The sequence below is a fragment of the Belonocnema kinseyi genome, chromosome 6 (assembly GCF_010883055.1).
Source record: "Belonocnema kinseyi isolate 2016_QV_RU_SX_M_011 chromosome 6, B_treatae_v1, whole genome shotgun sequence".
Classification (NCBI taxonomy): Eukaryota; Metazoa; Arthropoda; class Insecta; order Hymenoptera; family Cynipidae; genus Belonocnema; species Belonocnema kinseyi.
Genome location: NC_046662.1, coordinates 134,532,277 through 134,558,279, shown reverse-complemented (window position 1 = coordinate 134,558,279; position 26,003 = coordinate 134,532,277). Strand labels below are relative to the sequence as shown.

Genomic DNA, 26,003 nt, shown 5'->3' with positions numbered 1-26,003 from the left:
ATTTTTGTAACCATATTCAGCAGAAACCCTTGGTACAGGGACCCTCTATCCGCAACCCGAGGACGCGTTCGGTGGCTTTGTCATATATATATATATATATATCGATCCCGTTCTTCTTGTCTCCGTCCTTACAATATAGATAGGCGTATTCCTTGTCAACCCTAACGTCCACTTTACATACCTCTAATGTAACCTATTTACCTCCTCACTTTCTATTCCACCTTGACACCGCTACTTCATAAAATAAGACACTCACTAGCGAATCGAATAGCCTCTCGTCCCCTACGCTCCCCTCTCTTTCGTCGCCTCTCACAACCTCCCTATCCGCCAACACAATCGCGTGTATTTCGTACGCCGTATTTATTAACATAATCCCTCTATAATTTTCCTGACTCCCTATCCCCTTTTTATACAGTGACATGATCAGGATTTCCCTTCATCCTCTTGGAAATCCCACCTCCTCCATACTTTTTTCACTACTTCCTTCAGCCTCTCCCTTCCCTCTTATGTGCTAAGTAGACACGCTTTGTTCTCTACCCCGCCCAGCCCTGCTGACCTAGACCTTTTTAACTTCCTTATCTGCTTTTCTATCTCCTCGTTATTCAGCTTCTCCCCATAAACCTTTCTCATTCTTCGAATCCCCCTTTTTCAGTGAATCTGAGCCCTGTAATGATTCTTTTAAAAAATTCCTCCATTCCTCATTCCCTATTTTCTCACTAATCTCCACCCTACTTTTCCTAAACCTATTTATTATCCTTCATACGTCCCCTTATGTCTTAAAACTTCTCAACTCTATTTCCATATCTTTTTGCTTTACTGATCTTTCTTCTTACACATCAACCTAAACTCCTTCCTCATTTCCACGTACTCCTCCCTTTTCGCAGTTCATTTTTTACACTTCTTGTACTTCCTTTTCATCTTTTTACATTCCTTATTCCACCACGGGTTCATTATTCCTTTCTTCTTCTTTCTAAATACCTTCTTTTGCACACCCCATTTTACTTACTCTTTCAGATCCTCGTATATTTCTTCCACCACCGGTAAGTAAAGGTATTAGAGTAAGCGAGACGCTCGCATTTGGAAAACAAAGGACGGTTTTCACATGCGAGTGTCTCGCCTACTCTAATTCCTTTACATTCATGCATCTTTAGGAGCGAGAAAGACAGATAATCTATGTTTCGTCGGGTCTGCCTGATACCTCTCTAACGCCTCAATCATCCAGGTCACTTTCTCCCCTATCGACACTTTTTCCCCTCCTTGTCTTCCGCCGCCTTCCCCTTTTATCCTTAATCTTCATATGCATGCAAATTATTAGACAAAAATATTTAACGTTGCGATCTTCAAATTCAAAACCGATAACACATTTTGATAAATGTCCGTAATGTGTTATTTCCAATTTAGTAAAGTCTGCAGAAGCTTTCTGTATTTTGTAAGCGTTCCCTTAAAAACACATTGACTCCTTGCATGCCCCCCTTTTTCACCATTGGCGTGCATAGAAAGGGCCTTATGAGGAGAACGTCTACTATAAAGGGGGTAGTTATGTGATTTCACTCAACCCGACCTTTTTTCTATTAGAACCTCCGTCTGTATTTTTTAAATGTACTGTTTTTAAGTTTCAGCCTGGAAATTTAATTTTGCGGGTATTTGGAAGTTATGCACTTTTCGAAACCTGACCACAGCACATTTTCGGAACAATACATAATTATTGACTAAATTTTACGCACACAACTTATCTTTAAATAAATTAAATTGATTCTGAAATGTTTTATGTAAATCAGTCATTGATTGATCTATATATTCAATACGGGTAGAAAAATCAATTATCTGTGTAATATTTTCGTGTTTTTCCGACCTTATTACGCTCTACTCCCCTTCATACCGACGATACGGGTCTATTCATGCAGGCATCTAAACTCGCGAAACACTTAACTTACAGAGATGTTGTCGAAATTTGTTCAATGAATCATATTTTTTTAGCCATCAAACAAGATTTATGTAATTTTTCATATGAAGAGTATCTACTTTATGTCTTTAGAATTATTTTTGAAGGATTTTCATTTTTGTGGGGGGGGAGCGGCTTATAGTATTTTATTATAAACCAAAAGAAAAATTTTTTTCTTTGATAATCATTCCATTTACGAGATCACAATGCCTTTAAAACGTTTAAAAAGTAGAAAATATATCAGATTATCCCAGTTATTATCAGGTATCCCAGTGCAGCGAAAGAGAAAGATCTTTTTTCAGGAAAAAATTTTTATTTTAAATTTGACACAATTATTTTCCATCTAGTCTGATCAATACGTTAAGCATTTTCTGTTATTGAAGATTCTTAACTTGATCGGCATTTTAGATTTTCTGTCTTCATGGTTTGGAGGGTTATCCACTGTCGATGAAGTATCATTCACTGATGATATAATAGATTCATTTGATATAATATGTCTTACTTACTAATGCCTCAAGAATTAATCTGCACTTTTGTTCCAATTGGCCATAAGTAGATTATTTAATGTTGATATGAATTTTAAAAACATTAATTCTTTATTAAAACATATAAATAATTACTTTTTATATAAAATTTTCCTTCCGAGAGCTTTCTTCAACTTCTTTCATGAGTAAGCGACTTAACCCCATATTGTAAAATCTGTAACGCTTTAAGGGGTGATAAATATGTGTTTTTGAATTAAATGTACGTTTGTGTTTTATTGTATGAAAGATTGTCAGGCAGAAATTATACGTATATTTAAAGGATAAATACCTAATTAAAATTACTTCTTGTACTTAAAACCATGTGACGAGAGGGTCACGTGACCAAAGCTGGACATCAATTTTTCTTTTCCAACTTACGTCTAAAGCAAATGAGGTATCGCTCTGAAAGTTTGGGAAATAAAAGAGGAGGCAATAAAGTGCATATCTCTGGTTTTTTCCGGTTGAAATTTTGAAAAAAAAATATTCGAAGAAAGTGAAACTGGAAGCTATATCGGTACTTTTCTTTCCCAATTTACGTCCACATGGAATGAGATATTTGAAGAAATATCGACCGTGCTGTAAAACCCTGCAAGCAATTGTCAATGTCGTCAATGGACTAGTTATGAGTCTTAAACTGAGTAAAGTGGGACAAAACAAGAAAAATCGCTCAGAAACATTATGCACGAATAATGCAAAACTAATGTTTGCACTTGAAATGCAAATAAACAAATTTGCTTAACATGCGTATCAGCTGTGACAGAACAGCACTATCGCAGCGACTAGACAACTTGGAATTTCTACGGTTCTGTCGGTAATACATATTGCATGATTACCGACAGAGAAAGATAGAAGCCAAACTTCTGCGTAAATCCTAAATGCGTCGATCGATAATTCTTATTTTTATAAATAAACTTTTTTCTTCTCCCAACTCTGTACATTGTCATAAACGGTCCTTTAACATTTATTAATGTCTTCTGAACTGATACGGAGAGCACCACCCTCGTGCATCGCACATTTTTATGAGACTCAATTAAGTGAAAATACGTCAAAATTGATTAGATACGTATTTTTTAGCTGCCATAGAGCAATTGTTTATGAGATATTAGCAATTAGCAAATTTTGCAAATAAATGTAAAATTTGTACAATTTTCATTGTTTAAACGTTATTATTTTACGAAAATTATTGCTAGATACATGATAAATAATTTCTAGACAGAGCGAACTAACACTGAACATACATGTTAAATGCTGGTTGAATTTAACTAAAAATCATGCAGCAGGAGCCTATGCTTTTTTTGGAAAAAATTGCTTTTATGAATAATAATTGCTACATTATGTATTTTTTAATAATAATTATTTAGAAAAATGACAGGTATTTTTCAGTGTTGATTTTTATAAACTTGCAAACAACTTTTCAATTGCGGCTAAACACAATTACTTCTCGAAAATAAAACACAACTTTAATATTTTAGACTTAAAAAAGGTCTTAAATATTATTATTAAAAAAAAGTTTAATCGATAATCTCTTTTTTCATTATAAAAAATCTTGAAAAGGTGTCCTAGATTTTTAATTGCTAATACCTTTTAAATGATTAAAAATTTTGGAAAATCGTTTAGTAACATTGCTTAGGAACATAAATACTACAAAGTAACAAACAATGAGTAAAATCGATTACTTGAGTAGTGCCTTTGACATAGAACGCGCCTGATACGAAAAGCTGTACTCTAATTTAACAATCTTGTGTGAACTTATAGGTAATGCACGAAATTCGTCATGAGGACTGCAGCATATTTCCTGGTTCTTGCAACGTTTCTGGCTGTAGGAAAGTGCAGTGATATCACACCAGCTGTATTTGGGCATGTGTTGGATGGACTGCCAGCTGCTTTTGGTGACTTTAATTCTGATGAACTCACTGATGTGTTTGTACTTCGCAAGGATGGAAAAACGGTTGAAATCATGTTGGCTGCAGACCAAGAACCACTTTTGCGCACAGCGCAAAATCTTAGCTGCCCTTTCTATGATCCAGTTACGAGTGTTGTTCCTGGCGACTTTGACGGGGACGTATTCATGGACGTGTTAGTGACAACCTTTAACAAGAAAGATCGTTTGACTTATGTACACATACTTTGGGGTAGTAATGGCCTTTTCAATTGTAGTGATGAGAATTACCCTATAATAAAAATGCAAGGACAACCATTGGCGATTGATTACAATCATGATATGATAATTGATCTTTTTGGTTTAGATTCTGAAAATAATAGAATGTTTTGGATATTCAATTGCAATAGAACAACTCCTACCGCGATCAAAATGAAAGTTCCAGCAGATCACGAACCTTCTATAAGAAAACCCCATTCTAATGCATTCCTTGATTTCAATGGTGATTTTATTCCAGATCTCCTTGTAACTACCGAGCATCACTTTGAAGTTTGGTTTGGAAATGACAGTGAAGGTTTTTATCATTCTAGTGATATACACTTACCTTATAATTTTACGAAAGGCGAAGGTTTAACATTCCCTTGCCATATAGGGCAATCTTTATACGTAGATGTGGAATCAACTGGGAAAATCGATCTCGTTTTACCTTTGTGCTTTGATATTCTTTGTAAGAATAGTACCATTATGATATATTCGGGCGATTGGCATGATTTGCAAGTCAATTTCAAGGACAGTAATAATGACTTGTGGGGTTTCATTCCTGATGGTGGCTATAAATATACAGAAACCATAACACTTCGCGGAGGAGATTTTAATATGGATGGATATCCGGATTTGCTTGCAACTTTACGTTCAAGTACAACATCGCAAATTCGTACTTTTTTATTATTAAACGTTCCTTGCAATAACTGTGGGATGTTCAAACGCACATTCGAAGTTCATTGGAATGCACTAGATCTCCTTTACAATAAAAGCGTTATGGCTGTATTTTACGATTTTTATCAAGATGGTGTATTGGATGTAATACTCGTAACTTACGATGATGTAAAAAAAGAATACCGCACGGAAGCTTTTAAAAATAGTCTTGACTATGATGCTAATTTCGTTAAAGTAATGGTTCTTACTGGTCTTACAAATGCTATGTATCCAATTTCGCCAGGCACGCTAGGAAAAAAGAAAAGAACTTATGGAACTAATTTACCAGGACCTTCTATAGCTTACAAAACAACAACTCAAGACGGAAGTCCACGGAGTGCAATTGCAGCTCAGTTGCCTCAAAGTGCCCATTTTTCTTTGAATTTACCTTATACTACCTTTGGTTTAGGGAGGACACCAAATTTCGTAGACTCTCTCACAATTGGAGTAAGTTTTCTGATCATTCATTTTCGCTATTTGTATCCTATAACACAGATTGACATTTGAACATTTTTTCGTACCCAGAGATCTTATTAGGTAATTCCGATAGTTTTCGGCGCGTTGAAACCGAATGAGCTCAATTCGTTTTTTTATTATTGCCAGAAGATTTATAGTTAATTCATATGGATCACAAGAAACAATCTTTCAACCGCCTTCGTGAGAAAATCTCCTGTCAGATCGTCCAAATCTAGAACAGAGCTAGTCAGCACCCTATCAGACATGTTAACAAAATTTGTGTCGTTAAATTATTTGATGAAATCTAAACATTTTCCTACAAATAGTTTATTTAAAAATATTTGAAAAACTACTAATGAGACTTCCGGGTTCCAGAAATAGGGCTAGTCAGAATCCCATTAAACGTTGCAAAAAAATGGTGTAGAAGTATTTTATAAAGTTGACAATTTTTCCCAAAAATATTTTTTTCAACATCTGAGACACAATGTCTCATAAGGAAAAACGAAGTCGTCCAATCGGGGTTAAAATTTGACTGTTGGAGTCCTATTGGATGGCAATTAGTTTAATAAACGTTTTCGTTTCGACAAATATTTGCTGAATTCTAGGTTGGGGGGGTGAGGGAGGGAGCAATTTGTAGACTTTTTATAGGAGGCCTCTTCTTCCAACGTTTAAAACTTATTTCCTTTTGTATGAAGCAAAATTTGACTTCATATGTTTTCGACAGACTTTTTTATTATGGTCTGAAAACCTTATATTTTTTCTTACAAAATAGCCCAATTCCAGGATGGCGTGTTTGTTTTTGTTTTCGAATAATTGAATGATGAGTAACCGGATGCTCTGCCAGAGAGCTGAGAGCTCACCACCGTTCGCTACTGTATTCACGTCGAAAATCCTGTTGAACACCCATCAAGATAATTTCAATTTCTACTTGGTCAACGTCCGATTTATGATTATCGTCCTAATATTGCATATTTACGTCAGTGTCCTCTGAAGGTATTGGAAAATCTAGATGCGAATGCTGTTCAGAGGCGAATTTTTCCAAAAAAGAAATAGTGGTGAGGTTAAGTAGTTAAAGTCCCGTCCTTGTTACTTACGAAGATTTCAAGATTCTCGTCAATAACAATATATTTGACAAAACTTGACTAGGAATCTCTGCAGTATTGTCACAATTCAAAGATGATCTGCACGAAAAAAGTGGTGCCCCTTTGTTCAGTTTTATTAAATATTTACATTCTCATCATAGAAGGTATTAGATTTGTGCATGACGATATGAAGAAGGCAAGAGAAGAAAAGTTTGTTTTCTAAATGTCCTACAAGATTATCATAACAACTTTTTTAATTATATCACCATCTTTTTCAAAAGATATCATTATAAAAGTTTCTTTTCAAAATTAAAGGAGGAAGCTCACATAGAAAGTAATATACGAAGTAAAGGGAAAAGAAAACAGAAGGAGAAAAAATCGAGTATCGTGACTGCACGTATAATTAACTATTAAACCATAATAATTCAATAGAATTGATGGAATAATATTATGAAATTGAATTATTTTTAAGGACAAATTTGCTTTAAGAAACTTTTCTTAAATAAAATCCGGAAATAATGTACCCAAATCGTATGCTGGGATATTATGCCGTGTCAAGTATTTTCTCTTTCGAGAAGCGAGAATAGTGACACTCGAGTAGCATAAGTGACGAAGAAATAAAGCAAATGAAGAAAACGATGAAATAAATAAATAAAGGAGCAAAGAATTAAAAAAGACATGAATAACCAGATACATCACTTTCCTACCAATTCAAGAGAAAAATACAATATATTTCAGTATCAAAGCATATTTATAATCTATTTGACACTAATTACAATGCAAGCAATAGAGGCTGCTGTTTGAAACTCGTAGTTTAAACAAATTTAGCATATATAATTTTAATTTTAATTTAATGATAATTATAATTAATATAATTCGGATTAGCATATATAATTCGCGATATAATTTCGTGCACTTTCTTGTCGAATTGCTGCTTCTTTGCAGGCGCGCCTGACAATTAGAATGTTCTCTTGGCAGCCGGCTACAACTTTTTTTGAGCCACATTGTTCGTACATTTCTTTCCACACATGCCCAATTCTTCGAACAATCCTGTCTTCAAGATAGATATAAAGATATTATACATCATATTTAAACAAGTTATTGGCCTGTATTTCCTTTGGTTGGACAAGTCGCCTTTCTTCAGTAGGAGTACAGTGCCTCCTACCACCAGACTCTGCGGAATGGGCGTCTCGAATTTTAAATATAAGATAAACATGCGGACCACATGTTGCTGTATGGACGTAAGCTTACACGAGAATGACGTTATGAGGTCAGTAAGCTCCATAAAACGGATGGTATTTCCAGTGTATTCCTTTAACTGGTGTTGTACCTGGTCGTACCCAGGCAGTCTTTATTTTCAGTTGATGCAAGCGTCTTTTCATTTTTTGATCGATTCTCGATTTTAACCATCGGGTTGAATCAGCCAAAGCTTCCGCCGCACCATAAACTGGAAAATTAATGGCCCAGTGGTCGGGTTTCTACAAGATATCCTCACGAATGGAGGCATCCATTTCAGCCAAATCTTGGATCTTAAGAGCAACCTGAATGTTAATTTTTCTTTTTGTACTGAAATAAATATCATCCTTCAAGGGATTCCTGCTTTTTGCGTTTGGTCGTAATGTCGCTTCCTCCTCTTTGTCTACAACTTGTTCATGAAGCGTGTGTGCCGTAAAGCTTCCGCGAACAGGGATAATGCTGGAATCCTAGTATTTCAGCAGGTCATCCCGGAGTCGATTCGCCCACTCAGTGAGAGTTTTTGCTGGTTACTCATCGTGTTTCCATCAAAATTTGTTTCAGCATCTATATCTCGGTGAAACAGAGGCCTATACACGAGTCGTTTTCGTTGCTGAAGCATCATTTAAGTCCTTTAGCATGAGTACATATGTTGCCAGACAACTCCACTTCATTGTGTATGGGTCTGTGAACATTGTTCTTTTACTAAGGTGGGCGTAAAATCACTGCATGATATTAATCACAACTAGTGATAATCTGTAGCTGTATGCAACTTTATTAGAAGTACTTGCATCTTTCCGGATATTTGGCCGTGTAAATTAATTGGAAGTTTGCGGATCGCGCGTATGAGGTACTAGTACATTAGAAAGCAGACCAAGAAGTGAATTAAACAAGTTGACAAGCGTACAAAATCAAATGTATGCTGATCTGTACATATAATTAATTTTTATAATAATTGGACTTACTATAAAAAATACTTTTAGATGTATATACACGTGTGTATATCAGCTTAGCCTCTGAGGTAACAGACGACAATTAGGCTTTTGAAGTTGTGTCGTTTACAGTGCGCGAGGAGCTATTGAAAGTGGTTAAAATTAGATTTTACTTTGAAATGGTCTAAAACTTTGTATAAAAGTGTTTTTGGGGTAGTTAATTTCGAATTTGATGTCAATAATTATAAATTAAAAATGGCAGATCCAATATGGCGATTGTAATAGGGCGGCCAAAATTGCAAATTCTTAATATATTTGTCTGAAACTTGATATAAATTTTTCGAAATAAAATAAAACTACTGCAATACTGCGGTTCAAGATTTACATGCATGTTCACTTGTTTTATTAATTATATTTTGTTTTATATTATCTTCTTATTTACATCTCCTTATGATTTATTTCAATTACTCATACACACATATTTACTCACTCTCGCTGTAGTTTTTTAATTTTCGGTTACTATTTAGCTCAGTTTGCCTGTTGCTGGCAGCGAGATTAGTCACAACACCTGTATATTTTTTAAATTTAAATTAATGAAATAACCGTGCTTTTTGGCGTCAGCCTAGTTCAGCAAAGTAAATGGTAGTGAATTATTGTCTTGTTTAACTTAGTGAAGTATTATCTGCCAGAAAAGAATAAAAAACGATCAAATACAGTTAATTGCTTTAATTTCAGTCAAAACATTGGTTCTGCGAGACGGTTATTATTTTTTGAGTCAGTAAATTGTCGTGTCATAGTCTATGGTCATTTTTCGTAATAACTGCGGGGCTCGAATGCGGAAAATATCGACTCGGACTGGCAATTTTACGCGCAAATGTATTCATTGAAGTTCGTGTGTCTATCGATCGGTTGATGACATTCTTAAGTTGATACACGTGAATAACAACTGTCCAAATTAATTATCATTTATGGCTCGTTGCAAATCAGCAAATTATTTTGAGGCGAATATGTTTAATTAATCAAAAGACAATTGATAATAAATTTGACTTTCGGGCATTAAGTACATTTTTCTATTTTTCGTCTTTTGTTCCAATGTCGTTCGACAATTTATTTTTAGAAAAAAAGGAGCTGTGTACTCGAATTAAAAATTCGTTTACAAAAGCGGTATCAGTTAAGAAAGCAACAAAGGGTTCTTTACTGTCGCGAAAAGAGATATTAGAGAAGAATTGGACGTGGTTTGTACAACAGCATCTGGAATTAATAAAATTCCAGAATCAAAATAAAACTAACGAGTATTTTAATTTGGACTCTTATAGTCAAAGTGAAGAAGCGTATGTAACAGCAAAAGAAAACTTTTTAAATGATATTGAAAACCTTACAGTTACTTAGGCGGATCGTTAAATGTCTTGCCGATGTTCTCATCATCGTATTCAATACCAAAAATAAAATTACCGAAATTTTTGGGCTTCTATGTAGAATGGACAAATTGCGCTGACATTTTTTAATCGATGATTCACTCAAATGCGGCGTTGATTTCCGTAGAACAACTTAATCATTTAAGGACAAATCTTATAATCGCTGTTGAAAAATACTGGAAGATAAAGATGAAAACAAACGTGTCTTAGTAAATTCTCATTTATTTGGTGTATTTTCACTACAGCCAAGGAAAGTAGAATCAGCAAGCCCGTTGCGAGAACTTTTTAATTAATATTTTATTTGTTTGAGAATCCAGTGATTCATATAAAGAAGGTACAGCTCTTTTCTAATAATAACAAGTATTGCTTACGAACAAAATTGACTGAAGAATATTTAACCTTATACATAATATTAGTAATTATAATTTTCTCTACATTGTCAGAAATATAGTATCTTGTTAGCAGAATTGATAATAGTCAGAAACATCTAGTTTAACAGTTCTTGCCCTGAATATAATTCTATGCTGAAATCTGGTAATTAAACAAAGTCGTGCTATTATTCTAAGAAACTTAAGCGGAGTCCCAATCAAAATAAGATATTTCTGAGATCCATTCAGCAAAGTTAGGTGAGGGTAGAGTAGGAGTGCAAAGGACGAGTGTTCATTTTGCAAATCCTCGAGGTGAAGTTTTTTTTATCATAAGCTCTTATTCAAGATAAATTATGATTTTGTAAAGAGGCAAGAAAAATGAACTCCCACTGCTTCCCACACCCAATCCCCTTAAAGGTACCCTTAACCTGACAAGCCTAATTGTATTTGTCCCATTTTAATTCGCTACTTTCTAATCTATTTAGTTTCCTCAATCTTAAATAGCGTATCTTAGGGTAGCGCTCATCAGCCATCATTAAGATTTTTTCTATCCAGTTTACAATTAGACCGAAAACTTTAGCAGAGAGATGTGAAGCACTCATTTCAAGTCTAATTGCAGAGCCTGCCGTATTCTTGAGGGCATGAAGGATTCTCTTAAAATAGTTCGTTTGTATTTTTTCGATCAAAACAAAGTATCTCAAGCTCCAAACATGTGCACCGTACATCAAAAAAGTAGATGAAAGGCTTTGAATGAGTCGAACACAATGGGGCTCCAAGAGTCAAGTTTCAATATGTGTGTCAAGGTTACCTTAGAATTAATAACAATGTGATATTGACAAGCTACAGCATCCTTTGAATTGACAAAACTCGCCGATTGTGACCGCCCGTGACCTCCCTTTCTGAAGATCACAATTTTTGTTTTATCTACAATAAATATTAAATAATTTATTTGACAATATTCATACAGTCCTTTGAGTATCTTTTGCATTTCAATCTGTGAGTCGGCAAGAATAGCCAAATAATCCTCATACGCTAAAATTAGGATTTCAATTAGATGGTTTATTGATACACCCCTGATACCTTTAGCTATCAAAAACGCTTCTAGGTCAGCAATTAGTAAAGTGAACATATTCGGGTTTAATACTTCTCCCTCCATGACTCTCTTCGTAATATCCACCCATTCAGATGTGCCCTTATTTCTCTTAACTGGCAGATTATCTTTGTAATAAAAATCCATTAATATTCTAATAAACTTTGAACCACATCCCTTCGAGAATATTTTATTCCAGAGGATTTTGTGATTTAATGATGGAAAAGCTCCCTTAAAATCCATGCAGCCGCTCCTCTTGCTAAAACCTACCTGCCACTCTGGTAAAAGGTGCATTTCTTCAGCACAACTGATTAGCCTCCTAGAGAGAATCTGCGTACAGACTTTCGTGATACAGTTGATTAAGGCCAGGGGTGGTAGTTAGATGGATCAGTTGTTTGCCCCTTTTTAAAGATCATTTTAACCAAAGATTGGCACCATAATTCTAGAAATTTTACTTTAAGTATTTTGTTGAAAATCGAGTTTAGGTATAGGATAAGATTGCCAGACAGATGTTTCAGGAATTCGTAGCTAATTCCATCCGGACCGAGAGCCTTACACTTTTTACACTTTTTTAAACTTGTCAACGTTTCTTCCAAATAAATATTTGAGTCAAGATATGGATTTGGCGTGTCACTAAATGTTAACGAGTAAGAGTTAGGATCCCGGCCAGAATAAATAGACCTAAAATACTTTTTCTAGGGGTCAGAGGTCTCCAAAGGTAGATCCTATATCTACTAGCGATCTCAGGCCAATAGGACAGATCTACTCAGCTTTTATCCAGAAATTTCATAACTCTTTACCCTTAACCCTTTACTATTATCTAATATTAAGAACGTAATCAATTTTAAAATCCAATGGTTAAATGGACTTAAATAATTGATTATATTATTATATCTAACAGATACAAAAAATAAATAAATGACTACTTTTAGGATCTGTTAATACCAACGCAAAGAATTTTTCCCTTTCATTGCGATAGCGTTTTTCAGAAATTTTCTATTAAAAATTAAAAATTCCTTTTTTTAAAGTGTTATCGAATTATTTAATTTTAAAGCTTTATAATTTTAAAAATTTACATTTTGAGAGGTGAAAATGACGAAAAATTAATTTTTTATCGACAAAAAAATGTGTGGCATTCATTTTAATTTTTTTAAATGTAATAAAAAATTTAAATTATACAATTTAAGCAGCTTTGACTTTAAAACATTCAATATATTTTAAAGCAGTATCAAAATAAATATTATTTTTATTTAAAAGCGCTAATGCAATTTCAATTCCTTTGAATTTTAAGTATCCAATTTTTAAAGTTTTTAATTTTTTCTATTTTCGAAACCTTATTCTGAAATAATTTTATTTACAGATTCTCGATTTGAAAAAAAAAACAATTGCTTAGTTCAAACACATTAAATAAAATACTTTGTATTTCAAGCTCTGTCAAGTTATACCAGAAAAAAAGTTTCTCTGAGCCCTTCGAACTGGAATTTTTTCCAAAGGGGTGATAAATTTCCTCTCAGTTTACCGTCGAAAAAAATAGGTAGATCTTGAAAAAGGCCGAGCGATCGTGGGTCACGCTGCACCTGTGTAAGAGAATGCAATAAAAAAGTCCTATAAACCTCCTTGTTAGCTAGAAATAGTTTAACATGTTCTTTTCTGGCATTTTCGTAGATCAATAAAATATATCAGTTTCAAATTTTTTCTTTTTAAATTTTTAAGCATTTCTTTTAATTCTATGAAGTTCTTTTTACATTCATCATCAAACCACGGTTCCAATTGTCTAAATTTTTTGCTCGGTGTTAAAATCATATTTAAATTAGTTGCAGTCTCTTTAATAGATACAATTAAATTATTTCCTGGTTCCTCGATCAATAGGATAGTAAATTTTGAATTCTGAGGGGGGGGGGGGGGGGCGGATATTTTCTTTATATTCAGATTCATTATAGTGATTCCATTTAAACTAAGGAGTAGATGATTTATTATTATAATCAGAAGTTGAGTTATACATTAAAGCTGCAGCTACCGAAAAGTGATCAGATCTAGTTGAGACCTTTATAATATTAAAATGCTTCAGTCCTCTCGTTAAGAATAAGAAATCCATTTTTTTCGAAACTTTCAACTACCAGTTTACCCCTTTTGTCTATTTCAGGACAAAGGCTCGATCTTATGCCATTTAGATTTAGAGTATTACGAAAAATGTCTTGTTGCAATTGGTTTAATTCCCCAACCTTGCCCTTAAAATCGCCTCCAACGAATATAGGCCAATTTGGGTATTTTAATGATATTCAAAAAATTTATTCGTTTACATTGTTTGAAAAATTTCTCAATATTTGAATCTGGAGAAGAATATATTTACCCTATTATAATGTTCCGTCTTGCAGATTGTATCTGTTTTGTATTTACTTGGATTAGTGATGATAACAAGGCCTCCTTTTGCTCTACCCTTCGTAGACTCTCACGTAGCTTGACTGTAGATTATCTCAAAGCCCGAATGTAGAAAGAGATAGATAGATTATGGAAATGAAGATAGCCATGTTTCACTCACAAAGATAATGTCATTAAAGTTAGTGCAATTAAAAATGTCCTCTCAAAAAGATTTTATTGATTGCTCCTTTTGAATATGTCTGGGTTTTTAGCTTTTTCTGTCACGATAGTTCCATTTTTGAAGATCTACCTCTTATCCTGCTAGCTGTTGAGGTTAACGATGCTATTGAAACTTCTTCATTGCATTTGCAGTCATCCTTATGTTGGTTTGCAAGTTGTTTTCACCCGCTACCAAATTAGAAAATGCATTGTCCACAAAGTGCCGAGTTCCTCTCAAAACAGCGGGCTTGTCAAGTCGCTCTGGTGCTAGTTAACAATCTCTAAGTCTTCTGTGTGCTTCTCTTTGCTCACGAGTGAATTCATTCGAGAAATACACCTTTAAAGAACGCAAGTTTTTTGCCCTTTGAAATATGCTTTCCTTGTACTTCGAGTTGGTAAAAGTGATTAAAATTGGTCTGGATCCCTCCCTCTTTCCAATTTTAGTGATTTTCTGTAAGCAATCCGGCGGTATATTGATATCTCTTGGTTCGAAGATTTTTTTGACAGTTCCGTAGATATTCTTATTGCTATTCTAATTATCCTCTACGTTGAAGAGTCTAATGTGTTTTGCTCTTTCTCTGCCATCCAGATATTCAATCTTTTTCTCTAGCAAGCCTAACTTTCGAATTGACATTTAAGTTTGTAGTTTCACATCCTCTTGGACTGCTAACAAGAGAGCGTTTAACTCTTCATTCGACACCATTTTCATTAACTGAAATCTCACATTTCACTTGGAACCACAACACTTTATTTCCAGACTCACAGAAATGACTCTCAGAGAGCGTCACCAAACCCGTCCGATCAACACGAAGGCCAGAGGCGGACTCCGAGGACTTTTTAATTCAATGAATTATTATGTGAAGGCACTGGATTCCTTAAAGTAACCGGTAAGCGAATGATCATCGATCCTTGTGTCACCGTCGAATGATTCAACCATCAGTCTCTTCAGGTTTGGGAAACATCAATCGGCAGTTCAAAAGATCCTCCGACATTTGAGAAACTTAAAAAGTTTCTTAAAAATTTTCTTTGCGGACTAAAGGTTCCGTACATTTTTGTTAGACGTCGGTGAAAGTCAATCAGGAACTTCACGAGCATCGATTTCTGTCGAAGTTAAACTTAACTTTCCGTCAAATTTTAGGCTCAGACTTAAAGCTCTTGTTCTTCAAAAATTGGTGGAAACACGTCCAAAAAGTAAGTTTCGAATCTGCGATTGGCCCCAACTTACAGGCCTTCAGTGGGCAGATCCGAAGTTCTATGGAAATCATCCAATTAGAATGATTTTAGGTGTTGACGTGTATTCAATTTCAATTGAGCCAGGCCTTCGAAAAGGTCATCTTTTTACTACGGTTGCTCAGAAAACTATTCTGGACTGGATACTGTGTGGCTCAACGTCAGAGAAGTTTTCAATTCATAATTCTCCATTCAACAGCTAGAGAATACCGATGTCCCTCATCAAGTCCGAGCTACTGTACTATACGAACAGGCAAGTATGGAGCACATGTCAGACCATAACCTATAAATATTTTGGGAAAATAATGAAGTGGTCCTGCAAAAACCTCTTAGGACTCGAGAAGAGGAAGCTGGTGAACAACATTTCGTAGACTCAATCTAGAACAAAAGAAGGAAGATACCTCGTGCGTCTGCCAACTAAAAATGATGTTACAAAGCTAGAAGATTCATACTCATCAGCTCTTAGGCCTTTTTTAGGTGCCATTTCTAGGTTAAAATTTGAATTATCACTGTTTAAAGTCGTGTCAAAAAACATGGGACTTTATGGAGAGGCCTTTAGCGGGCTCCAGAAATGGTTAATTTTGGCTTTAAAACACGTTGAATATTGTAAGGAAAACTTTTTTGGAGACTGAAAATATAATGTAAAATTTGAATTGCTGCTCAATTATACTTGCTTCCAGGGTATTTGAGCTTAATTTTAGAAAAATGTAGTCTAGAATTAAAAGTGTGGCTAGAATCTAGTTAAATCAACATTTAAATGTACATTTTATTTTTATTTAAAAAACATTTTATTTACATTGATCAGCATAAAAATTTGATGCTTAATTAATAGATATCCTGGACAAATTTTGGATTTAATTCCAAATTTCAGAAAAAAAATAATGGACATAGCTTTGACTAGCTTTCCCAGTAGCCGGACTACTTTAAGGTCATTTTTTCTTCCACGTCATGGGGTGTGGCGAGACTCAAGTCTTACAACCAAGCTTCGAGTGGTTTACAGCGGTTCTCTATATTCAAATCAAGGAGTATCACTAAATGATTGTTTACGGGCGGGTGCTAAATTGCAACTGAACATTTCAGATGTCCTGCTTCAATGGCGTCAACATCTGATTGTATTCTCAGCAGATGTCGAGAAGATGTACCGAAAAGTTCTTGACTATGAAGGTGACCAGGATCTACAGAGAATCTTATGGCCTATTCAGATTTATCGACTTACAACTGTCACTTATGGTCTCACATGTGCTTCATACTTGCCTGTTCATACAGTATAGTAGCTCGGACTTGATGAGGGACATCGATTTCCTCTAGCTGCTGAAGTTATGGAACATAGTGTTTGCGTCGATGATGTATTCTCTGAGGCTGACAGTTTAGAAGACGCCACGGAAACTTAAGAACAATTGCTTGAGCTCTTTAAGGTCGACGGATTTCCACTCAGAAAGTGGACGACGAACTGTCCTGAGCTTCTGGAGCAAATCCCTGTGGATCTTCGGGCGTTATCCTGGGACCTTTCGTGGCATTCTGAGACTTCAGTGTCCATACACGGCTTAATCTCGCAGGCTGAGGGCGATTGTTTCATCTTCAGAATATATTTGACTCCTATCAATGATGTCATCACTAAACATCTCGTTTCCAGTCGATCTGCGCAACTGATTGATCAACTTAGATGTTTATCACCTGTAATTGTGGACACAAAGATCATTCTTTAACGACTGTGGCAGCTAAAAATCTCCTGGGATGTTCCGCTTCCTGACGATATTTTTTAACGCTGGAAAAGATACTTTGAGGATCTGCAATATCTTTCATCAATTCAAATTCATCGTTTCATTGGATTACGATCTTCAAGTTGCTCATATGGACTTCATGGCTTTGGAGATGCTTCAGAACCGGCCCTTGCAGCTTTTGTTTACGTCAAATCATTTCAGAACATTTACCTTCGCGACTTAAGACTTACATCGCAAATAGACTGTCAAAGATTCAGACCATTTTTCCATCAGCAATTTGGCATCATGTTCGGGGTAAAGGCAATCCAGCTGATTCTGCGTCGCGTGCAGTGTCTGCTTTCGGATTCTCATCTGTCTCCCTCTTTTGGAATGGGCCAAAATGGCTGTCTAATTCAGACGGATCCCCATGTTGTCCAGTGAAACCTCCAGACAGTTTAGTGGTCATGGAGGAACGATTGACGATCAATTTTGTTTATGAGAAAAGGCACTAGTACCTCTTTCGTCGATATTCATCCTTGAGCAGTCATCTTCGAATCACCGCTTTGTGTTTTCGATTCTACAACGCCATAGGGGATATTTTCAAGGTAACGTCACCTGACACCACTACTTCCGAACTTCGTCAAGCTCGTCTACGTTTGATTCAACATGAATAGCATCGTGTCTTTTCTAAGAAAATTGCAGCCTTGAAGAAAAAGGAGCGGTGTCGTATTTGAAGTTCAGTCCATTTATGGATGGCGAAGATTGTCATCGTCGTTGCCTTGATGGGCGTATCCAGCTTACCGATGGAACACTGAGGCATTCTTACTGGATTCTTTGCGGGCGAAGTATTTTTCAGTCTGTTATTCATCGTTTCGTTCCATGTGTTAAAAACCGAGCATTCACTCCTCTACAAGTTATGGTTGATTTACCTGTATTTCGTTCAACTGCATCCAGTCGACCGTTTTTAAACACTGGCTTAAGGCCGCTGGACCAATCAAGTTTAGAACACATAAAAGAAGAAGCTTCAAATCTTATAAAGGCTAGAGTTGTATCTTCGTTTGCTGTGCCACTCCAGCAGTTCATTTGGAGGTGGTTTCCGACTACATGGCTAGTGGGTTCATCGCAGCGTTTCTACGATTTACATCTCGACGAGGCGTACGTAAGACCTTAGTCAGTTATCATGCAAAGAACTTAGTTAGAGCTGACCGATAACTTCCAAAAATTTGCGCTAAAGCATCTAAAGAGTCCCAAACCATCACTTCATTCTTTGCTTTAGACGGCAATGAGTGGAAGTTTAATCCCCCTGCGTGGTCACATTTCGGTCAACTCTATGAGGCTACTGTGAAGTGCACTAAGTTTCACCTTCGACGAACAATTAGAGAAGCCCTGCTTACTTCCGAGGAAATCACAACATTTTTTAATTTAACTGAAGCATGTCTTAATTCTCGGCCTCTCTTCCCAGAATTAGATGATCCACAGGACTTCTCTGCATCAACTCCAGAACACTTTCTCATAGGATGCTCTTTGAATGCCGTCCCTGAGCTATCCCTGGTGGAAGTTGCCCAGAATCGGTTGTCAAGTTGGCAACTAATTCAACAAATACGCCAGAATATCTGGAAACGTTGGTCTTCGAAATATCTTGAGGAACTTGAACCTCGTTCAAAATGGAAATTCTTACAGTCTTCCATTCAGTTAGGCGATCTCGTTCTTATTCGAGATGAAAACATGCCTCCTACCAAGTGGGCAATGGGACGACACATCAAACGTCATCAAGTGATACAATTGAACTCATAAGTGAAATATAGTGCAACAGTATCTCGATTTCGTCTGCGACGAAAGGCGAGCGGAATGATAAAGATTTAAATACAATTTTACTTGTTTTTATTAATTTTATCTTGTTTCATGTATTTCTAATTTTCATTTATTTTTAATTTTCGGCTACCATTGAGCTTAGTTTGCCTGTTGCTGGCAGTGAAATTGGTCACTGAAACACCTGTATATTTTTGTTTATTTTAATTAATAAAAGGACCGCGCTTTTTAGCATCAGACTTGGTAAACAAAGTCCTTTGTTTTAATTTCAGACAAAAAAACTGCTATCGCTGTTAAAACCTCAGAGAAATATCCTCTTATGACAAGAGAATGTCTGTTAACGTAAATCGAATTGTCTCCTTAATTTAAGGTTAAGAGGATTTTCATTTGTCACAACCAAAATCCTTTTGTATGACAAATTATGTAAACTTTTATTTTTCTGCCCGCTGGCCTTAAAAAATTGGCTTGCTTACACTTCCATTTTTTCACAGAATTGTTCTACAAGCACCTATTAAGAACTAACATCCATCTACATCTTATCTCTGAGACTGCTCGCACTCATAGCTTTTTTCCCCTATTCACTTTCTTATACAGTGGTACGATCAACCCCTCCCCCCACTCTCTCGCCCCCTCTATACTCTTTCTACTAATCTCTTCAGCATCTCCCTTACTTCTTGTACGTAAAACAACCACGCTTCGTTCTCTACCCCGCCCAGTCCTGCTGTCTTAGACCTTTTCAACTTCCTTAGCTGCTTCTGTATCTCCTCGCCATTGAGCTCCTCCATCTACCTCCCTCGTTCTTCTAATCCCCTCTCCACCCTTCTGTGTATCTGAACTCTGAAATGAATCTTTAAACAATTCCTTCTATTCCTGACACTCTATCTTCTCCCTTATCCCTACCCTACGTTTCCCAAACCTATTGATTATCTTCCACACGTTTCCTTCTGTTTTAACACTTATCAACTCCTCTTCCGGATCGTTCTCCTTTTCCTCCTCTTTTTTTTACACATCAACATAAACTCCTTCCTTATTTTTCAGTACTCCTCCTGTTTCTCAGTTCCTTCTTTCCATTTCCTATACTTCCTTTTCACCTTTCTCTTCATCTTTTTACACTCCCTATTCCACCACGCCCTCACCATTTCGCTTTCTCTTTTAGATCCTCTCATATCTCTTTCACCGACTCCCCCTTAAAGCTTACCTTTCCTAACTGCTTCTGATACTTCTCCGTTTCCTCCCTTTTCCATGTCACCGTCTCCCTCAAGGACCCGTCTTCTCCACCATGCCTTACGCCACCCTTCCCTTTTATGCACGAAAAGATTACTGGGCCACATCCGAGATGGGCCCGAACCCCCCAACGGGTCCCGAAGTTATGGGCGACGGAACGTCCCGTCGTCAGTCTCTGCTCGTTCGTTTGGTCGTGAACTAATCTTGCGTGGAAACACTTCGACAAATAGGGTTTCCAGTCACCGACTTGCCGCTCCTCTACGAGGAAACGTATCGTCCACCAGCACCCGCCACGGGCTGATGGCCACTTATCTCCATGTAAGTGGCAACAAATGCCGTATTTTTTTTATTACAAACACCTTGTTTTATTGTGCCTTCACCTTATTCTCGGCATTCCAGATCACATGCCCCTCCTCGGCATTACATCCGTAATACTTGGCGCCCAACCTAAAATCCCACAATTTTCCTTGTAACCAACCATGAAACCTGCCGAGAACTAGGACGCAAATGAAATTCAAATCAAATCCAAAGTACTATACTAAGACGATTGAACTTTTCTTTCGATTTGTGGTGCATGCTATTGATTTCATTGCCTTGCCGAATTTAAAATCAGTTTCTTAATTTTTAAGTACCAGTAAAAGGATATATTTTTTGTTTGAAAATTTTTGATATATTATTGTATTTAAATTGATTTTTATCGAAACAAGGCCAGACAATAATGAATATTATTATGTATTCGCTGCTCACAATTCAGGGAGAAAATGAATTACACGAAAATACCATAAACGGAAATTAATTGAAAAAATTGTCACCTTCGAATTATTACATTCGATTTAAGGGTTAAAAGATTATAATGGGATAGGGTTAAAATTTTATTTAAATTTTTAGAATAATTATGATAACGGAAAACTCAAATTTGGTCCTTTCGAAATATATTGTTAGAATTACAAATAAGGCAGGTAAATTAAACCTGAAAGGAATAGTAACATGCATTTCGTTTAATTTTGCTTTTTATTGAAATTAATTATTCAATACGCCCAGATCGGTCCCTTAGGACCAGCTGCAAGGTTACGCTTCATATCTTCTAAACAAAGGGTCAGAGAACGAAAAGAAACACATTTTCGAACTCTGTGATAATTTCCTATCTAATTACAATCTTTATTAAAAATATTCCAAAATAAACTCGAATTTTCTTATCGAAATGGAAATGAAATAGAAACCACTTATAGGAATACATTATAGGGTCTTCACATTTATACGAATTTAAAATAAATTAAAATTAAATGAAAATTAAATCAGGAAAAATTAAAAAGACAATATCCAACCCTCCGACAATAGAAAGCGATTATTATAGCGTACACTTGGAAGGTATCACTGCACTTCCAAACAAATACATTAATTTAAATTATGTCACAAGGGGACCAAGTATCAAAAACACGGTCTCAATTCCACCACAAAATTTGGGAGCAATCACAAAAATAATTAACAGATCTATAGGTTGCGGCAGGGTATTGCTATAAAAAACACATACATCCCCACAATAGGTAACAGGTTGGAAACAGACAAAGTGCCTCAAACAATAATTAAAGAACCAACACTAACTCAAAACAACCAAGCCTCACTCAGTGAGGTCACTTAAATCCCTAACAGAACCTTTGATCCAATAAATTAGCAATTCTTTTGGGATAACGAAAATTTACCAGCAATAGGCGCGCCAATACAAATAAATAATACGAGACAAATAGATAACGAAACTTTTAAACGGGATTCATTTTTAGAAAACAATACACAATTCGTTTTAGAAACAGATGAACGTATAGAAAGCGCAAAGTTCAACGAATTTATAAACCAACAAAGGGTAAGATTTTTTAGAAAAAGAGAAGAAAGGGAAAACAACTTATGGTCTAGATTACACACATCAGCTCATAGTTCTTTTGAAAATAGACAAGAAACAATAGAACCTAATTACAAGAAAAATAAAAGCGAAACTCGAAATAGCAAGTCAGTTCAATTCGATATTAATCGAGAAATTCAAAGAAGCTAATAAACATTCTCACAATAATACGGAAAGCCGTAGTAAATCAAAAATTAATAATTTAATATTACTGTATACCAATGACAGCGAACTATGAGAGGATAGAATTAACTCAAAACAAAACAGATCACGTAGACTTTCGACAAAAAGTAACAGATCAAACAGACACTCTAGACTCCACACAAATAACTTAGATACCGATTACGAATCAAACAATAATTTTAATAATCAAACAATGCCAGCTACTTATTTTCCTTCCGGCATGATACAAACACTATTTCAAATCATAAGCAATTGGCCCATTAAATTCCGGAATAATAAAGAAGACACCTCCACGCATTTTCTGAAGAATTTAAGATATTCGAAAGAGGTTATAAGATAAATGATCGAGACATCATGTACCAGAAGTTCCGAAACTTCAAATGAGATTTTTCATTGATAATTATGTAAACTATAAAAAGAGCTAAAATGTTTGTTCATTTATATTGGAATTCATTTATTATTGAAACAGAATTATAATGCATATTTTAAAATGCAGTTGGGACAATATTGATGGATAAAATAAAAATGGGGAAAAATATTTCGTTCATTTGAACGTTCGGAACTTCAGCTACATCGAGACATCTTAGAAAACTTAGACGCACTATTGATCGAAGGTGCAAAAGATTGGTGCGAAATAAATAAAAATTCTTGGCAATGTTTATCTGATTTCACCAAGGATTTCAAAAACGCTTATATCGACGAAGGATTTTCCGAAGAAATTAGGCAAAATATAAAATTTTTTAACCAAAAAAGGACTTAAGACATCCACTCATACCTGAAAGAAATGAGGAAACTATTTACAAAACCGTATCCTAGAAAAAACCGCAAATTGGGTTTGCGCAGAACTTACGAAAATGTCAGAATTGAATATAAAATATATATAAAGCGAAATGATTTTGAAACGTTTAAACAATTAGAAGATTTAGGCAAAGCTTTCCAAATGCCACCAAAGTGAGGTGCATTCGGCGGAATAAAAGACCAAGCTGTCTCCTGATTTGCCAGGTCTTCATCCACTTAGGTGATTATCCTTGTAGCGCCTCGAAGTAGGGATCGCAGCTCCCGGTCAGCTCCTTTGAACATGGTCCCATTGTCACTATATAGCCTTGAACAAGCACCTCATCGAGAGATGAAGAGTCTGAATGCGGCTAGGAAAGAATTTGAGGTGTAGCCGGATACTGCCTCCAAATGTATCGCTCTGGTTGAGAGGCAGATGAAGAGACAGATATATCCTTCATAGGATTTCATCTCTCGCTCTGGTGAGATCTGGTGAGGTTAGCGTAGTGTACTCCGGTACAAGCGAACGGCCTCGACTCAGACACTCGGTCAGTGGGCAGCTGACCTATAAGTTGAGTGAGTGTACGCGTCCGAAAACGCTCACATGTCACGCAACTGCGAATGACATGAATAATCAGGATTTTGGCTCCGATAATCCAAAATCTTCTCATCACTTGGCTCAAGGTCAATTGTTGCCCTCCATGGAGAGTGATAGTGTGTGCTTTTAGGACGATTAAAAACAAGAGCTGATCGCGTTTCGGTAGAATAATAGGGTGTTTTTCGTCGAAGCTCAGTAGACAATTCTGGAGACGACCTCCTACTCTCAAGATTCCATTATCGTCCAAAAAAGTATTCAACTTTAACAGCTCACTTTTTCTTGAGATCTTGTTTTCATTCTGCAGAGCCATGCATTCTGCCTTAAAATGACGAAGCTGAGCCATCCTGGACTCTTTGTTAACTCTTCCATCGTAAGGCAGGGTTCCACTGGTGTAGGGCTAGCAGAGCACAGTCTGCCGAATCTGTAGATGTAGGCTGTCACTCGAATTAGTTTTTGCAAGGAAGAATATCGACTAGGACGATCCTGAATTTAAGGCAAGGTTGCCAAGTTCACCCCAATGTTCAGCTTTGAAGTTCCTATAATTTCTTGCGTCTCTTGATCCACAACCTTAATAGGGCGTACGATTGTCTGAGGCCAATTACTTTGTGATTCAGTCAACCAACTGGGTCATGCCACCAGAGAGATGAATCCTTCAGCTCACTCGAGTCAAAACCTCTAGTTGCGCAATCAGCAGGGTTGAACTTGGTAGGCACATGCTGCCAAACCTGATTTTTAAGTGTGGAATGTATTTCCCCCACTCGGTTTGACACAAAAGTTGGCCAACGTGATGGGTGACCTTGAAGCCAATCAATAACGATTAGAGCGTCACACCAGCAATATCTTGGGACATCTCTGAATCCAAGGTTTGAAGAGACAGCATCGGGAAGTTTTGCTAGGAGATCGGCGCCGTAAAGCTCCAATTTGGTTATAGTTATTGTTTTAATTGGGGCTACTTTTGTTTTGGCTAGGATCAGATTAGACTGAAGAGTGCCATTTTTGCATCTAGAGACAAGATAGGCTGCAGCTGAGTAAGCTCGCTGGGAGGAATCAGAGAATCCAAGTAATTCCCACGGAGCAGCACAGTCAGAGGTTCCAAGCCAACGCGGTATTCTGATTTCGTCTAAAGGGCCGAGCTTTTGGTGGAAGGCATTCTATTCAAACAAAAGATCTTCAGTCAGCTCTGAGTCCCAATCCAGTCCAAAAATCCACAAATTCTGTAAAAATACTTTGACTCTGATGAGAAATGGAAACAGTCAGCCAAGTGGATCGAACAGCTGAGCCACCTCGGAAGCCACCATCCGTTTTGGATAAGTCATTGGCTCTTTTGATAACGAGACACTGAAGTGGAAGCAGTCCGATGATGTACTCCATTTCAATCCCAAAGTGGAAACGGAATCTTCAATTCCAAAAGTCTTACCTGGGCGCCAGTGAGATCCAAAAGACTCTGGAAGCAACTCAGGTGAGTTTGCTGCCCATTTGCTTAAAGTTATTCCAGCTGAGCTGAGAATGGAAATGAGTTCTTGTTTTTTGATCTCAGCTGATCGATTTGAGTCGCCGCCAGCAAAGATGTCGACGTATGTGTTCTTCTCCAATATTTTCGAACCCAATGGAAATCGTTGTTGCTCATTGCTTGCCAGTTGATTCAAGGTACGGCTAGCCAAGAATGGTGCAGCCCTAGTACCGTATGTGACAGTAGTCTTATAGGTCTTGGTTTATTTCTGGTCTCCAAACTATTCTCTGCAGGTTACACTCAATGTCGTCTACATTTATTTGACGAAACATTTTAACGATATCGGCCGTGAACACGTACTTGAAGAGTCTCCAACGTGACACAATTAACCAGATATCCTTTTGAAGCTTTTATCCTGAATGCATCAAATCATTCAACGGCGTAACTGATTCGGAGCGTGAAGATCCATTGAATAAAACTCTTATCTTTGCAGACGGATCATTGTTTTAAAGATTACATGATGAGGCAGATATTAATAGTTCTCAACCTGAAGATCTTGGTTGGTTACTGGCCTCATGTGATTTAAAGTAAAGTATTCTATCATGAATTTGTTGTAGGCTTATTTGGCCTGAGGATCTCTTGAGAATCGTTTCTCGTTCCATAGGAAG

The 26,003-nt window shown here is 36.4% G+C and overlaps 1 protein-coding gene across 9 annotated transcripts in view; it reads left to right on the top strand.

Moving 5' to 3' along the window:
• Positions 1 to 26,003, top strand: part of LOC117175110 (T-cell immunomodulatory protein) — a 186,430-nt gene that overhangs the window by 118,153 nt on the left and 42,274 nt on the right. For 6 of the 9 annotated variants that reach the window (XR_004467438.1, XM_033364672.1, XM_033364675.1 and 3 more), the window contains one exon: positions 4,222 to 5,767. Coding sequence is in view for 8 of the 9 variants with exons in the window: in XM_033364672.1 (XP_033220563.1) it covers positions 4,241 to 5,767 (1,527 nt within the window). In the remaining variant the exon portion in view is untranslated. Of the gene's footprint in view, positions 1 to 4,221; positions 5,768 to 15,230; positions 15,937 to 18,865; positions 19,423 to 26,003 lie in introns of those variants that run through there. The other 3 variants (XM_033364678.1, XM_033364679.1, XM_033364677.1) reach the window with 3 other exon arrangements.